This window comes from Microtus ochrogaster, linkage group LG4, assembly GCF_000317375.1.
Source record: "Microtus ochrogaster isolate Prairie Vole_2 linkage group LG4, MicOch1.0, whole genome shotgun sequence".
NCBI lineage: Eukaryota > Metazoa > Chordata > Mammalia > Rodentia > Cricetidae > Microtus > Microtus ochrogaster.
The window spans coordinates 66401441-66419504 of record NC_022030.1 but is presented as its reverse complement, the minus strand read 5'-3'; the positions used below and the strand labels follow the sequence as shown (position 1 = coordinate 66419504).

The 18064-nt window shown below is 40.6% G+C and overlaps 1 protein-coding gene across 1 annotated transcript in view; it reads left to right on the top strand.

Annotated features, from left to right (window-relative positions):
- LOC101995691 (nuclear autoantigen Sp-100-like) overlaps window positions 1-18064 on the top strand; it is a 75163-nt gene that overhangs the window by 56305 nt on the left and 794 nt on the right. Inside the window, exons 3-8 of the mRNA XM_013351730.2 lie at window positions 814-958; window positions 2977-3145; window positions 4041-4115; window positions 6860-6895; window positions 13939-14043; window positions 16540-16682. Of these exons, the coding sequence (XP_013207184.2) occupies window positions 814-958; window positions 2977-3145; window positions 4041-4115; window positions 6860-6895; window positions 13939-14043; window positions 16540-16682 (673 nt within the window). The remainder of the gene's footprint in view (window positions 1-813; window positions 959-2976; window positions 3146-4040; window positions 4116-6859; window positions 6896-13938; window positions 14044-16539; window positions 16683-18064) is intronic.

Genomic DNA, 18064 nt, shown 5'->3' with positions numbered 1-18064 from the left:
ATGCAACCAGCAGCATAGTCCAAGTTTGGAACTTAGGCCTTACCCATCCCCTGAAAACCCCTCACAGCTGTGGACAGTCCATTCCTGGTCTCCTTAGTCCACACAACCACACATACATCTGTCTCTATGGAGAATCTGGGCATATGATAGATACACAATTATCCATTATATGGCGTTCTGTGTTTGGCTTCCTTTATTAAGAAAAATATTTTTGAGATCCATTCACTCACAGAATGTATTAGCATTTTTTTCCTTTTATTGAGGAATAGTATTTCATTGTATGGCTTGTTCAGGTTTATGTTTCCACCCTCCAATGAAAGTACATTCCACTGTTCCTAACTTTTGCTCTCAATAATGCTATGAGAAATATTTTCATATAAGCTGCTTAGAATATTCCTTTTCACATGTACGAGAACACGGAGTCGTGGAATTTTGAATCATAATTAACATTATGTTTCACTTTATTTTTGTATGTGTGTGGATGTGCAGTATAGAAGCATGTATGTAAAAACATTCACATGTGGGAGGGTTTATGTGTGCAGATGCACATGTATGAATGTGCACATGTGTGTAGAAGTCAGACGTTGATGCTGGGAGTCTTCGTCCATCTCTTTCCATCTTATATAACAAGGCAGGTTCTCTCTCACTTGAACCCAGAATGTGGATATTTAGTGGAGTTAGCTCATTTTATTTATTGGGGTTAACTCAAGACCACCTATCTAATGTCTGTTAGTTCTTTATAGTCTTTCTTTCATTTCCACAAGCATGTAGTCCAAGTCCTGATAACCATTTCCCCATTGTATTTCCTTCTAGGATGTTCACAGGACAAGAGAACACAGAATCTATATTCCGGCTCTTCAGAATACTTAAATTGGACATTTCAGATGCAATAAAAGATTTATTTCCTCTTCTAGAGGTTTTCCGTGACAACAATGTCATCAGCGATAAACAGTATGAAGTAAGTGAAGTTTCTTACATCCTGACCCAGAAAAAAAGACCCTCCAAATTAAGTTACACTTTGCTATCTTGAACCAAACTGGATGACTGGCAGTTTAATTTAAGATTGGACTAAAAAAAATAAAAAATGATGGAGTTATTTTTAAAACAAAGTTCTCATCTCTCTGCTCGTGGTGTGTGAGTGTGTGTGTGTGTGTGTGTGTGTGTGTGTGTGTGTGTTTTCACATAGGTGCTGTTGCCTACAGAGTCCGGTAAAGATCTCCAAATTCCCTGGAACAGGAGGTACAGGCAGTTGTGAGACACCTGATGTGGGTGCTGGGAATCACCCTGGGTCCTCTGTAAGAGCAGCACGTGCTCTTAACCACGAGCCAGCTCTCCAGACCCTGGACCCAATTTTTGACAAAGGATTATTGACAAAATGTTCATAGCACTTTGTACAGATATTAGTTGCAATAATAAATTCATGAATTGTGCATAGAATTCTGAACTCAGGTTTAAAATCTGTCTTTCCGGGGAGTGACATGTATCATGTAAATATTTCTGGAAGTGTTCTCTCATTGTATCAAGGGGAGGAGAAGCAGAGGACTCAGGAAATGTTCCTGCTTCTATCTGAGGGGAAGGTGTTCCATGGTCCATTCTGGATCAGGGTGAGTATTGTTGAAGACAAGCCAGAGTAGAATAGGGGTTCTCTAATGATGGGCAATGTCTTATGCATTTCACACTATGTGAATTATGCTATTAAAACTAAACGGAACTAACAAAATAAACTAAAACTCAAAGTGATTTTAATTTACTATTGAATTATTTTAATGAAATGACTTAAGGTATATTTCAGTGAGCACATTTTATTTTAATAGACATCTATTTTAAAACCCTACCTCTGAGAACATAATACCTACAGAGTCTCTTTTGGAGCAATTTTTTGAACCTATTCATTTTTATTTTATGTATACAAGTGTTTTCTCTGCATGTGTGCCTATGCATCACCAGGATTCCTGGTGCCTCTGGAGGGCAGAAGAGAGCTCCAGATCCCCAGACACTGGAGTTACAGGTGGTTGTGAACACCATGACAGGGCTGGGAATCGAACCCAAGACCTCTGCAGGAGCAGCAAATACATTCAACCACTGAATCATCTCTCCAGCTCCTTTAATTTTTTTTTTTTGCTTTATGAATATTTGGCCCTTCAGTAGAGTTCATGGTCAGAGGGAATGGACACCTAGTTTCCTACATGAGGAAAGGTGATGTCAGATTAACAGAACAGCATTGGCCACCTACCATGTTAGCTAACTGGTTTTTGTTGTTGGTTTTTTAAGAATGCACCTATTTTATTTTTACTTTTATGTGTACAAGTATTTTGCTTGTGTATATGTGTGCATACCATTTGTGTCCCACAAAAGAGCACCAAATCCCTTGTTTTTGAGTGACAGGTGTTTGTGAGGTATCGTGTGGACTCTGGGAACCGAACTAGGGTTCTATGCAAGAGCAGCAAGTATTCTCAAAATGAACCATATCTTTAGTCTCTCCATTCTAAAAAATGCATTTATTACTTATTTACCTGTAAGTATGTGTATGTTTGCATTGTGTGTACATGTGTGTATGAGCCTGCTGCTCTGCACGTGTAGAAGTCAGAAGCCAGCCTGTGGCTAGTTGGTTCTCCACTTTCACCATCTGAATCCCAGTGACTGAACTCAGACCATCAGGATTGGTGACAAGTGCCTGTAACCCATTGAACCATCTCACCAGCCCCATTGTAAACCCTTAGCCCTAGTGTTTCTTTGTTACAGAAAGTGGTTCTTCTTACATGTCAAAGAAATAATGGTTGGAGCTCAAAGTCACTAGCTAGTATTTTCACAGAGAAAATATGTACTTTTTTCATTAAGTAGCCATGCAAATATAAAACTTTTCACTAGAAGATATGTCTGTTGCGGACTGAGGTACACTAACTATAATTGTTTCCTAGGGTTCTTCTGTGACCTGGAAGTCTGCATTTAAATTTTCTCCATTAAATATCTTTAAAGGATTTTCAAGAATCCCGTGGAAATGAGGTCGCTGTACAAAAAGTGGTCTACAAAGTCTTGAGAGAACTGGAAGAGAAAAATGACCTGAAGGCTCTAGGGTTATTGTTCTGTAAGCAAAATATGAAGGCATACCCTGATTTGGAACGCATTTTTGAAAGATTTAAAAATGGTAATTGGGCTTAGTATCACCCTTGGAGATCACAGTCCTTATTTCCCCTCAATAACCATATATTAAACATCTACCATGTGTCATATACAGTGTTGAACAATCTGAGGTATAGCAGTTTAAAAATTAACACGTTATGTACCATCACAAAACTTACATCTAATGGCTCATGTTGACACCCTCCCGAGGTCTGGTAGGCTGGGTATTGAGGCTAAGACAATGAGAGTCCCATGAGCATCAGGCTATGGAGAAGAGAACAGGAGGAACTCAGTCCCAGTAGGGTAGCCCTGTTGTGTCTCTTCAGTGGAGCCCTCATAATATTATACATAGGAGTCCATCAGGTTCACTACCCCCCACCTTGAGTGACAGCTCAGCTGTGGGTTGCAGGCTTCATTTTAGCCTAGCACCACATGCCCATAGAAATCAACAACGTGTGAGCCAGTTCTTCAACCCCATCTTGCCTGTCTTAAAGCCTGCCCATCATGAAGCCTCCCTTTGGTATGTGCCAGATCCTAGACCTTCCATCCAGGAAAGATCCCCTTTCTTCTTACAATTGTGACAGCCTGGAAGCTATCTTTAGATTCTATTTTTTTTCTATTTTGACATATATCTTCCCTGTCCTCTGAACACAGGAATAGGAACACAGCACAAGCGTGTCTTCTACTTTTTTATTCCTGACCTTGAGTGTCTCCTTCCTTTCTGTATCGGAAGCATAATGTCTCCCTTGTAAAGTCTTCTCTGTCCCAGGACATGATGGGTGAACTTTGTCATGTGGGATCCATTGAACTTGATCAGACGACTTGAAACTCCTAAATGTGTAATGCAGAAATGTTGCCTTTTGTCCCCGCTAACGATCTCTAATGGCTCCTCCTCTTCTTCCCTCTCCCTCCCACTTCAGTCTTACCACAGGACGAATTCCATTTTGAAGAAAATGATAGACGGGACCCAAACTTGCAGCTAAATCTTGAACAAGGTAATTACACCTGGAGAGAGTTTCTTATTGCTGCAGAGAATAGGAAATAAAGGAGATCCTTAGCAGAGTATGACTTGGGGAAAAACAGAGAAGGCAGTGAGGGGAGTGGGTATAAGTCTGGTGTTACCTTCATGCACTATGACATATTACCCAGGAAAAGCTGGATACTGTAAACTCTGGGGCAGGAAGATTGTGAGCTTGAGACCAGCCAATTGTACATAGAAAAACTCACTCAAAAACAAAATGAATACCTAGGAAGTCAATTTATTTGGGTTCATGATGTTAGGGACTTCAGCCCAAATGGTTTGACCTCATTTCTTAAGATAGGGCATAACATCAAAGCAAGGGCTTGGTGACCTGGAAGCAAGGGAAGAGAGGATGTGCCTGTGTCCTTCAAGGTTACACCTCCAGTGATCTAAGTTCATTCAGCTCAGCTCTGCCTATTAAAGGTACCACCAACACCTACTAGTGCCATTCTGAAGGACAGACCCCTAATACACAAATCTTGGAAGGAGGCGGTGCTTGATATCCAAACTCACCAGCTCTAGGAGGATGTAGGATCCTTCCAGAGTAACCATGACAACAAAAAGTCAGCCTGCTACCCATGATGAAGGAACCTGAACCCAATGTCAGTAGCCAGATTTTAAGAGACTGTCTACTCAGAAATAATTGTGATTTAGAAAAGTCTCTGAAGGAGTTGACCAATATGGAACTGTGAAAGGTGAAGCAGTGTGGTCCACGGTGACATCAAAGAGGAAATGCTCTATAAGTGTGATGTCCTGTTTTGTCCTGCCCTTACATGCACTGGTCTCTGACACCAGATGTGTAATGAGTGAGGTTTCCCACACCAACCAACTCTCTAGACGTCAACAAGGTGTCTTATGGTGTAATTAAATTCAGATAAAGGGTTCAGGGCCACAAGACAGCAGTCTACTACAGATGCTGGTTACAAATTCTGGGGTATGACCCATGCTTCTGGTCAACTGAACATAAATCAGGGGTTGCCGTGGTACCTCAGGCTACAGAACTTGTTAGCTCATGAAACTCAAGGAAACTATAGCTTACAATTGATTAGAAAAGTTATAGCTCAAAAATAGCTATGGTTAGGAGAATTGGGGAATGACTCCGTTGTCAAAGTGCATACAAGCACAGGACTTGAGTTTGATCCCCTCAACTCGTGTAAAGAAAAAACAGTTTAAGACACAGGAGCAGGTGCTATAATTCTAGTACCAAGGAGGCAGAGACAGGCAGCTTCCTTGAGATTACTGATTATGAAAATTGTTGAGGTCTAGTTCAGTGAGAGACTCCATCTCTACAAAAAGAGGTTGATGTCACCTGAGGAATGATAGCCAAAGTCATCGTCTGTTCTCCACACGCATATGCACACAAACAATAACTACATGGGAGAGGGACAACCCAAGGAAGAAGGGGGAGAGAACACAACACTCACTTGTTATCCCTGGGCACACCAACCTTCCTTCACTATGGAGTTTGTCAACCCAAATCTCTCTGAACAGAGACTCTTATGATTTTTAATAAAATTTTCATCATACAGCTATGATGAATGGTATGATTAGTCGTGTAATCAAGTCAACTTCTAGATCTTCTCACCTTGGAGGTCAGCACTCCAATGCTGTCATGATATGTTGTTCCCCTGGCAGCCAGCCTCCATTCCTAAGGGCTTTCCAAACTTTACTTCTTTAATGTGCACTGTGGTGTTACTGAAGAAGGGTGGCTATGCACAAGGGTAGATTAACTCTTTTTTTGCCTTAATCACTTGGAACTCAATTGGGGTTTGAGGGGCTCTGGACAGGAACAGGGGCTGAAGATCAAAACTACCATTTCTCAGTGTGTCACAGTCTCACACTTGATGTTAGAAGAAACAGATTCATTGTGAGAAATGTTTTTTGAGAGCAAAAATATTCCAGAAGATATATAGATAGAAGAAGCTACACAGCAAGAAAGTGGTAGAGGCATGGGGAAGGGCACATGGATTCTTTGAGACAGAGAAAGGAAGAGGGAAGATTTGAGAGCAGAAAGAATGACAGACAATGGCAGAAGGAACCATGTTGCTAATTTCTTGTTTTGGTTGCATCTACATTTGATTACTGTCAATCCCAGCTGGTATCAAGGTTTGGTATCATTTAGATGCCCAGTTTATAGGAGAAGAAGCTAAACTTGAAGGAGACTGTATGTGGAGAGTTCACAGGGTCAAATGAAAAGCAAGAATCCAGGCACTCAGGAGGCAGAGTCTGTGTTCTTGACCATGTACTGATAATCTGATGGAAAACATGAAAAAAAAGTGGAGAAAATAAAGAGAGAAAATACAGGAAGGAAATCAAAATGGGAGGAAATGGAGGCAGGCTGCTACTGAGTCCTCATGAAAAGGACAACGGGGACAAGCCATCAGATATATACAGAGAGGCCATTTTGTGAAAGGAAATGAGGTCCAGAGTCAGCTAGAAACTCAGGTAAGGCCAGTGGGCCAGGAAGTTCTGGGGATACATGCAGGCATCCTTTATGTATTGATATGAATGCAAGTCTCCATCCAGTGCTAGAGTGGCCCAGGCAGGACTTTACTAAGCCAGAGCTGACCCTCAAAACCTATTCTCATGGATCAAGTCTGATCTCAGGGATCATGGGGAGCTTGTCAGCTCCAGAGTACTTTATCTCTTGCATTTTAAAGTCAAAGGAGACTAACTCACTTCAACTCCTGAAATAAACATCTAATTTTTGTTCCTTAGGACCTGCTCAAGAAAGCCTGATCTGTTCACCCTCAGGTACCTCCTCATCTGATGGTCTGTTTTCATTGATGCTATTAACATTGCTGTCTCATCCCATGAGTTCTAGTTTCCTTTCTATTGCTGTGATGAAACCCCATGGCCAAAAGCAATTTGGGGAGGAAAAGGTTTGGTTTATTTTACAGTTTATAGTCCACCATCAAGGGACATCAGGATAGGAACTTGAGGCAGGAACTGAAGCAGAGGTCATGGAGGAATGCTACTTACTGGTTTCCTCCACCTGTTTCTTATATATCTGATAACCACCTATACTGGAGAGACATTCCCCGTGGTGGGCTGGGATCTCACGTGACAATCATTAATCAAGAAAATGCCCCCACAAACTTGACTACAAGCCACTGGAGGAATTTTTCTCAATTGAGAGTCCTTCTTACTTGATGATCCTATCTTGTTTTGTTGGCAAAACAAAACCACACTACACAGCACACATGTGGGGTGCTCTTTCCTTGTGTTTCTGATGTCCACAACATCATCTACATCTGTAGTTTCTCCAAGTTCAAGATTTAAATATCAAGGTGGGAGTTGGTTCTTGGGGTTGACTAGTCCCTTTAACAATTGATAAATTCAGAGAAAACATTCTGTATCTATCCTATTTTGTTGAGTCCAAAGTGTTGAACCTAATTTACTTTCTAGCCTAATTTGCATTATCAAGATAATCTTTTAATGTCTCTCAACCGTGTTTATACTTTACGCCTCTTAGTGGAAATCTTTTCTGAATCTGTTAACAAGGAAATCCATAACTATATCTATTTATATATTGAACTTGTTCAGTGTCCAGAGAAAGAAATAATATTAACAGAGTAAGCAGGAAATACAAGTAAGTGGTTTTCAAAATATTTGAGAAATAACAGAAACAGCTGGCTACCTGAATAGTCATCAAATGTTCCTCTGTATTTTGGGGGCATCCATCTTTGGCCTCCAGGTCCAGAAAATATGACAAACTTATCTGTGAAACAGGATATTCTGAAGGACTGTCTTTCCTTGTCTTTGCAAAGTTTAGCAGTTTTGTCTTTGTTTCCTACTTCTCCAATTGGGACAGCATTCTGTCATCAGTCTAGTCAAGGACACTTTCTTGTCCAGTGACTAACTTTTATGACAAGGAAAGTAACTCCATATGGAGTTTCTTCAATTCCCATCATCATCTCTGAAGTGAATGGTGCTGTCAGGAGCAGAAATGATTCATTGTCACAAAAAAAAAGAACCTATGTTATTAAAACATCTTAAATGCCATATTCTGTAAATCTCTAAAATGTTTGAAGATGACTTGTCTATCTGAAATACATCTCTGTTTGACCTTGAAACATACCCAATATGACTACAAGTTTGATTTTAATAGACGACTAACTACTACCCACCCTCTCTTATCCTAAATAATTTGTAATAATAACATCGAAGAACTAGAAATTTTCATTACATTGTTAAATAAGTTGTATAGGTACAATACCATAAACAAGATTAGAAGCATATGTATAGTATGTTCTAACAGAAAATATTAAAATTGTATCAATATACAATAACCTATATGACTGTAAACTATTTATGACTATTAGTTTCTTTTTGCTTTAAAAGTAGATTCAATAATCTATCCTTATCCTGTTATATTTATATCCCATTTTTTTTCTTTTCAAAGCAAGAACTCTGAATCTAATCTCCTTAGTTCAACTTTTTTCCTGACCATTACCAATAATAACTTGTAATCAACCACACTAAATGATGACAAATATCCATAACCCAATGAAAGACTAAGAAACCACTACCCCTACCCCATGTGTGCATCATGTTCTTAAGTTTACTTCTGTTGTCTGGTGACAATGGCATCTTTAGGGGCTCCTGAAAAGGAAGATTTGGATTGTCAAGTCCATTTATGACACTGCAGAAACATTACTCTGGGTATTCCTTTGCTGTAACAGATCACAATCCCATAGATTCACCAATATATTAGCCTCATATGGCCCTATGCATTCAATCCATCGCATGCTTTCTTTTACTTGAGGTAGGGTTCCAATTCCTAGGAACTGAACATCTGCCTCTTGAAGAGGCCAATTCAGATGCCAAGATTCTGGAGTAATAATAGTCCCATCTGGACTTGTATTCAAAAATCCTTCAATTATAGTGTTATTTATTCATACTCTCAGGTTTGGTCTTTAATGTCATTTTTAGAGGTCTGCTAAAATATACATTGCCAATTTTCTACTGGAACTTTTGATTCATCCTCCATGATTCTTCTATCATCAATAGCAATATGTTTTTTTACAACAGGTACTGGATTTTTCCATTTCCTGAGGAGGCATGTGCCCCACAGTGACTGAGAATGACTGGGCCATGTTTGAACTGGGGTCTTTGAGAAACCCCCTAAGGAGTTTCCCAGTAGTGACAGTTTACCTTGTTTTTTTCTTGTTTATCTGCATTTATTGGTCCAATGTTGGGCTTTGCCTCATTGTCTACAAAATCCAAAAAATTGAGAACTTTTATTTTTGTTATTTCCAGAAGAAACACTATTTGTATGAATGCCCTGTCCACAGTCCTTCTCAGATGGCACATTCTACCACAATAAAAACATTTGATATTTTGATGACTTTTCATACCTTTGGAAATTGCTTCTCCTACCCAAGCCTCAGTCAAGCCTCAGCCTTATAGTCAAATGACTGAACATTGACTGGGTGCAGGATCCATTCATCCATTGGTGCTGTTCTGACCTTTAGTGGTCCAAGTATCATTTTGCATTTTAAGTTGGCATTTTAAAAATCCAGAGATTCAGTAAGCACTTGTCTAGCTTCTGGATCTGATACCCTTATTTGTACAGCTTAGTTAATCTTTGTAAAGAGTCACTAAAGGATTATCTTGAGCCTTGCATGACCTCATATGTTTTAATTCTTATTCCTAGTTCTTGAATCTTGTCCCAAGCATTCAAGGCTGCAAGAACAAGAACACTGTGAGACACAAGAACAAGATGTGTTTATTGTATATAGCTTGACTATCTGAATCAGTGTAACAGCCCTCACCAAGAATTTCATCTTGAAAGGCGTCAATTCCTCTGGCTCTACCTTGATGTTCCAGGGCTTTAGTCTCCTCTCTCCAATAATATTTCTGCTGTAACTACACTCCATCTTCTAGCATGGCTGAGACTGATTGAAGCCAATCATTTTGAGTAACCTTATTTCTTGAAGCCTATGTCATTGTCAACTCCCTCACATATGGTGAATACATGCCATTAGGTACTACTGCTTGCTTAATATCTTTTAGATTTTTCATATATATATGGTTCTGATTTACATTCTGAATATACTTTTGGGTGTTGAGAATCTGATAGCTTTTCAGAAGTAGTACCAGAATAAGTAGCTAAACCACTTGGTAAGTCATCTCTGACTCTGAGAGCTACTGCTAATGCTAAATCTTTACTATTGTCCTTTGCCTGTACATCCTCTCCTTGCTTATCAGTTCTGACAAGGTCCTTGATTGATTCAAATCTTTTTATCACTGTCTTTTGTGTTGGCATATTCAGTTGGTACAATAAATAACCAGAACAGCTCAAGAACAACAGTTATATTTTAATAATTGAAAAAAGGAGGAACTCAGGCTACAAAAGTGGGAGGTCCAAAATCCAAAATGGTCTGGTGAGCACCACATAGAGAGAGAAAGAGTGCATCTACATCCCCAGGTTTTTCTACCTGGGCTCTAGGTGGCCACACCCCAACTAAATGTGATTGGTCAAAACTATCAGTTGATAGTGATAGTTTCCCCATCATCTCCCCCTTTTCTCTAAACAAGATCGATACAAACACAATACAACTATATATAACAGAACAGATACCAAATATATAATTACAAACAATAAACAATATTAAGCAAGGAACACATGACAAAAGTTTTACTACACATTCTATTTCAAGGATCTAAATGTATTGAAATTAAGTTTGCCTAAATCATGAGGAAGATAACTACAATTATCTAATCTTCAACTCTATCAATGATCTGAGAAGGGAAGCAATATTACTTGAGTAAACAGGAAGTGCAATCGAGAAACTTCCAAATTGTGCAACAAATGACAGAGACAACTGACTACCTGGGCAATTACCCAAAGTCTCATTTGCAATGTTGAAGCAGCCAACTTTGATTAAGGCCTAGCATAACTGAAATACCATTTTCAAAGGCAAGAAACTTTGCAAAACTATCTTACCCTGTTTTGGCAGGATATGACAGTCCTATTTTGTCCATTTACGGATACTCTGTATCTCTGTCAGTGGTTGAGGTATGGGCATTTCTTTGCGCAAAAGCCAGTTCTGCCAAGAAGAAAGGCTCCAGGTGGCGTGTCTTTGGTGTTCAACATTCTCTCAGGAGTAGATCGGTGTTGCCAGGAGTGATTGTCTCTCACTACCACAGAACACTAGGTTAGATTAAAGGCCATTTTCTACAGCTCTTTGAAGAGGTTGAAGATTATACTATCTATACTGAATATAATCTCTATGTATCTAAAGAACCTGATTAGCCTCAATATAAATATGACAAACATAGATGACTATTGATCTGTAATTCTCAATACCTATTTAACTTAAAGACTAAGACAATAAACAACTGTGCAATAAATAAGAACAATGACCTTCAAATGTAAACAATGTATAAGTATCTTGATCAGAGGTAGTAGTGTACACTGCAATATGGTAAATATATATGTCAATACATAAACAATGTTTCGAACAGAGGTAGAAGCATACACACATACAATATTCAATATAATTTAACTTTGTATCAATATACAAGAATCAATACCAATATAATTGTCTAAAAACAATAACTCACAAATACCAATCTATTATCCCATCATCCAATTATCCCTCTTTTTCTTTCAAGAAGATCCCTGAGCCTATATAATTCCTTCCCCATCCCTCAATCATATACCAATTGTAACCAACCCCTAAATGATGTCCCTAAACCTGAGGGCAAACTTTGCTGGGAGAGGGGACGTCATCCTCTAAAACTGCTTCCAGCTGTCATGGGGGCAACGTTCTTCCTAGGGGATCCTGTGAAAGTAAACAATGGTTAAATTCCAAGATTACTATTTGGTCTGGTAAAATTGCAAATAGTCTCTGAGTATTTTTTGTGGAGGTCAGGCAAGAATGTTGTAAAAGATGTGCACCATCAGCTAACCAAGTCGGAACCATCTCGTGCAGCTGATACCCAAAACAGGTCTTGTAGTAGCACTATCAGCATCATGACGTCATATAAACCAGTTGTTGTGGGGCCCCATCTTCTTCTTGGAAACTTCAAAGATTACTGCAGGAGAATTTATTGTTCACTATGGAAAACTTAAGCATGATCTATATAGACATATGCAGACATATATATTCAATGAAAGGTATGATAAAGACAAAAACAGATATATTTTTAATGACTTCATCAAATCAATTAATTTCTGGTTCTCATTCTACACATTATTCTAAGGTTTTAATTTTTCACTTATCATATCTTCTTATCCATATATATTATTTGGATAGCATGTAGACTGCCTTTCTGGTGGGATGTTCTTTCTCCTGGCCTATCATATTTTTTTAACAGATTTTAATGGTCAATTCCAAAGGTTGGAATTTTTTCAGATAACTTCTCATTCCAAGTCTGTAAAGACTGTATCATTTCTAAAAGTCTCTCATTCCTCACTCTGTTATGACACCATTTTTCTAAGGATACAGTATGAAGAATAAAACTAACAGCCACCATGGCCACAAAAATATATGTATCAGGTAGGTCATTCAGCACTTGCAGCAATCCAGTCATAGCAGAAAGAAAAATATTATTATATTGCTGGGTGGTGATATTGTCTACAATTATCTTGGGATTGGTTTACAATCTTCAAATTTATTTATTTATTTATTTACTTACCTATCAATCTGATACTTAGGTATCAAATTAACTTACTTCCCTTATAATTTTCAGAAAACTGTTGTAGGTGTAATACTGGGATTGTCCAGCAGGTGTCACAGTTGTGGCAGTAAGGCGGGTCTAGATCAGGGACCTATGAGACTCAGCAAAAATTTTTAAAAGCGGCACACCTTCATATGGAGACAATTGAGTCAAAGGACTCAGAGCTTGCAGGCAATTGCCAGCTGTGAAGTTACGGGTGGATTTTGGGCCAGTGCTTCTCATGGATCCAATCTGGGAATGCAAGCCTGTGTTCTAGGTGCAGGGATAGAGTTCAGCCTGATCAGAGCAGGCCAGACTGCAGCTGGACCTGAGAAGCACATTTTAGCTTGGGTAGCAACAGGGGCAAGGGAAGCCACGGAGGTGTTGCCTCATGAATCTGCAGGCATCAGTTACTCAGCCACTTAGCTGGCAGGACTGAGTCACACAGGGGTAGGAGGGCTAGGAATTACCAAGTCCCTACTGTGGATCAGCCAACACAATCCTTGCTCAGCTGAGCCAACTCGATAATTCAGCTGCAGAGGTTTAGTTCAGCTCCATGGGGTGGGAGGAGGCCCTAGCAGGTCTGAGCAGGGACAGAAAATGTCGTGGATTCAGGCCACATTGTCGCCAAACTGTAGTAGTACCAAAGGGTTCCACAATAGCCCAGAAAGGAGTATTAACAAAGGTTTATTTATTTGGGGATAAACTCACAGTAAGGGTAGTGATCCACAGTCCTCTGTGAGCACTGGGAACTGGAACCGAATCCAGCAGAAAAAAAGGGTCACATATGCTTTCATGCAGTTAAAATACATGAGACCATGCCCAGAGTGGGCCAGAATCTTAAAGTCTATTGGCTGAAGGAGTTCCCACAACACAGGGGCTGCTGGGACCAACAAGTCTAAGAGCTGGGATTCTGGCAACGAGGCTCCAGCCACTATGCAGTTCAGAGGTTGGGAACAGAGCAGGTTGTTAGCTATAAGAATCTAATCATTCATAACAGAAATATCTTTGTGTATAACTAATTCATGGGAAAACCCAGTGCATTTTAGTTGCAGAAGCAAGATACCAAAGTGGGTGGAGAAAAGGCTATGCACAGTTCTAGAATAAAGTGAAATGTGTCTGCGCAGGTCCAACACATCCCATATTGAACAGTGAGGATTTTAGACGTCCTGAGCTTCCGGTGACCTGTGGTAACGCTCGGGGGACTCTGTATGTGGAGAAATTTGCGCAAGGTGAGTTTCAGATCTGTGCTATTCATCTAGACAATAGCACCTTGTAGGGGGTGGGCATCTGTGTTGGGGGTGTATCATCCCAGAGTCAGTTTGTGGAACTCGGGATATTGGCAATGTCACACCCGTTACTGAAGTGAGTGAGGGTTTGAGGTCAAGTAACCTAGGAGAAGAGGGCGTGAGAGGCCAAGTCCAGAGAAAACAGAAACTCTTGACATTGCTCTCCTTTTGGGGAAACACAGGGTGCAATCAACCACCCCAGCAATGAAAGGGTGAAAGGCTTTCTTCCAAGGGGCTGCCCGAGCCCAGGGCCAGGGTTATGAGTTATGCAGGAACCTATCTGCAAAGCGCACATCAAATGCAGTTACCCACAAGTATAGCAGGTCTCAAGTGTGAAGTGAACTCTTTGTAAATGGTTGGGGCATGAAGATTCATTCTGTGTTTCTGTGAGTGACAAAAGCGCTCTACAAAGCCTCATTTGCAGACTCCACCCAAAATTCCACTGTGCCAGGCAGCATTTCTCAGGAGAGTCGCAGGCTGCTGTGTTCATTCTTTTCTGCACCAAACCCCAGAGAGGAGCAGGAATGGGGACATTTTTCATATTTTTCTTTTTTTCTCCTTCTTGTAGTACTGAGATTAAACTCGGGGCCTTGTACATGTGAGGCGGACGCTCTCTCACTGAGCTGTACCGTAAGGTGCAATTTTGCAAGTTTAAATGTCATACGTTCCTGACCTATCAGGCTACCTCCCTTTCCCCCTGTGAAAAAGGCCAATAAGAAACCTGTTTAGCATCTCAGACCAGAGTAAGCCCTAACACACCAGGATGGGAAGTATATGTGTCTGAGAAAGTCAGCATCAACCTTAGTGGGTCAGTTAGCTGTAACCTCTGTCTAACTATAAACTGAGTAAGAAAACACAGAGGATTTGGATTGGAATTTGAATATACTCTAACCTCAGTTCTCTTGGTTTATTAGTCCAGTGTTCTTTGCTCTACTGAAATATTCAGTCAGACTGCTCTATTTAACTTACAGATTTAGAGGCTAACAGGCCAAGATCAGGCAGCCTCATATGTTGACCTTTGGAGAGAGACTGAGGGCAAGTGGCATTATGGCAGGGGTATGACATGTAGGAGGAAGAGATCCCACCATAAGACAGGAAGCCAGAGAGTGGCCGGGGTCCCATGAGAGTTGTCTTAATCCCTCCCAAAGGCAGCACTCTCCACCTCACATATCACCTTCTCAAGGACCAGGATTTCAATATATGAACCCTGGGGGGGGGGGACTTCAAACCATGGCTCAACCACAGGTCAGTTTCTCTGTCATCTGCATCAGGCTCCCTAATACTAAACCTCCTCTACTTTGAAATGAGAATAAAACTTCTCTCACCATATTGTTATGATAAAAAGATAATGGAAATGAAATGTTGTGGAAATTGTGATTGTTAGGTTACAGTGCCACTGGTCCTCTATCACGGTTGATCTTCCTTTCCACAGCACAGTTCTTTAAGATTTACTTTTATTTTCTGGCTATGAGTGTTGGGCTGCATGTGTCTATGCACTGAGTATGCCTGGTGGCCATTGAGACCGGAAGAGGACATCAGATCTGGAGTCATGGATGTGAGCCCCATGTGGGTTCTGAGAACTGAACCTGGGTCTTCTATAAGAGCAGCAGTGCCCTTCACCACTGAACCGTTTCCCTAACCCCAATGTAGTTCTTTGTTAGCAACAAATAGGTGTTTTCCCTGTGGTTCTACTGCCTACATGCAATTTAACTGTTCCATGTAGACAACATTTCCTAAATCACTTTTAACTTCAACTAGTCATGAGTCTAAAATATGAGGAATAACCATCTGTCGTGTCCTGGAAATATAATGTTTAAGAAGTAGCTGTGGTGACAGCTTCCTTATGGCTGGATTCACAAGAGTCCAGCAGGGAAATTTCTGCCCTCACTCACCTTTCTGAAATGCAAGTTGGACCTACACTGGGTCACAGTTAAAGAAAGAGTAAGAATCCTGGTCACGTTTTGAAGTCATTCCTTTTGACAATCTTTTAACATTACAGTAGAATGCTTTTAAAGGTAATCTCAAAGGGTGGAGAGAGCACTTTGTGGTTAAGCACACTGACTGCTCTTCCAGAGGACCCAGGTTCAATTCCCAGCAACCACACTTGGCTCACAACCACCTATTACTACAGTTCCAGAAGATTCAATGCCATTTTCTGGCTTCTGTGGGCAATAAGAATAAATGGTGTACCCAGACACCCTTACAGACAAAACACAAATACACATAAAATAGATGGATTCTTTTTAGGAAAAGCATAAAGGATAACATCAGTGGTAGTCATTCTCTGTCCTTGCCTATCAGGATGGGTGTGTGGCCCCTGATGACTGAGAAGGAAATGCACATCCTCCTGAGACTAGACCTCAGCCTCAGATCCAGGATATAATGGGCCAAGTGCATGTGTTTTCATAGTTGGCTGCTCAGTTGGTCTTGGTCTTACAGGCATCTATGAGAAGAGTATACAGAGTGAAACTGGACAGTGGCTCACTCTCAGGGAGTTTGAAATCAGAGGAAACCGTGAAAAATCCAAGAACTGGAGGCAAAGCATACTTTGTCAAGGATGGAACCTGGGATGCTTAATAAAGGTATTCTGGTGGTGGATAGCTTCCATGGCTCCTGGGTAAGATGGTGAATTAAAAGCTTCTATGTGACAGACAGCTTCAATTATTCTGGGGTGAGACAACAGGTTAGAAGCTCTTTTGATATGACTGGTAACTTCAATCAAGATATAATCCATGTGTCCAGATGTTAGCAGAATGACTGCGTAAACACTACCATAATGATTTTTCTTAGACAGGTTCCATGGCATGGGTTGTTGCCAACTTGCCAGACATGGGTGTTACCTCAGCTGTCTTGTTTTGTAGCTTAATCCTCTTTATGTATTAACGTCCATTGTTTGGATGGTAGGAGAAAAGCCTGCAATCTTTACCATTAACTAGTTGCAGAAAATTTGGTAGCATGGATATAATTAAACTTAAATTTAAATATAATTGAAATTAAATATAATTGAGTGCCAGTGATGAAAACAATATATGATTGCATAGCTGAAAGTAATGCACCCATGTGGATACCTGCTTTACAGTTCCAGAATGTTCCAGAATGTTCCAGCAGTTCTTCTTCCAGGTTGTCTCATGCTTGTTCTTGAACAGCTGAGTATTGTGGGTCAGACCTGTAATCCCAGCACTTGGGATACTGAGGCAGGGAGAATGCTCAGAGATCAAGGATGGCTTACACTCTGTAGTGAGTTCCAGGACAGGTTACAGAGTAAGGCCTGCCTCAACTCCATCTGCCCAAAAATAAAAGTAAAAGAAGGGAAACAATTTTGAAATAAGTTCTTTGTTCTTCATTTTTATCCATGCTGTAAACTGGGAAAACCAGGAGATTTCTTTGGTTGGTGGACCAATTTCCTTCGATGTAGGGTACACAGATGTTTCTGGCACATATCTCAGATGGCCTATCCCTGTGTCATCCTCACAATAAAGCACAAAAGTTTGCTCATCAAGTATTGGCTGAGCTGCATCACAAGCCATGGGGAGTACAGGTGTGAGCCCCTGACCAGGGCAAGGCGGCGACTTCTTACCCTACCTGCAGTTACTGCTGTCGGGGAGAGGAGTCTGCAGGAAATGATGCTCAAGCCAAAGGGTGAGATGGCTATTTTGAGGTTTAGGACAAAAACCGTGTCATGGATCAGTCTTCCCTGAGCTGGGTCATAGAGGAGGAAAGTTCTGGACAAGTGTAGAATTCAGCTTTCTATGCAGGGAAAGAAGTGTGTGAGAAACTAGCCCTCAGAATGTCTAAAATCTGTGGAGGATCAAGTGGCATTCCTTGTGTGAGCTCACTGTGAAAATCACCAGGACAAAACCCAGTGCCATTGATCCTACTTCTTGTTCTGGTTTTGTGGGGGCCTAGCCAGTTTGGATGTTCACCTTCCTAGACCAGGATGGAGTGGGGAGGACTTTGGACTTTC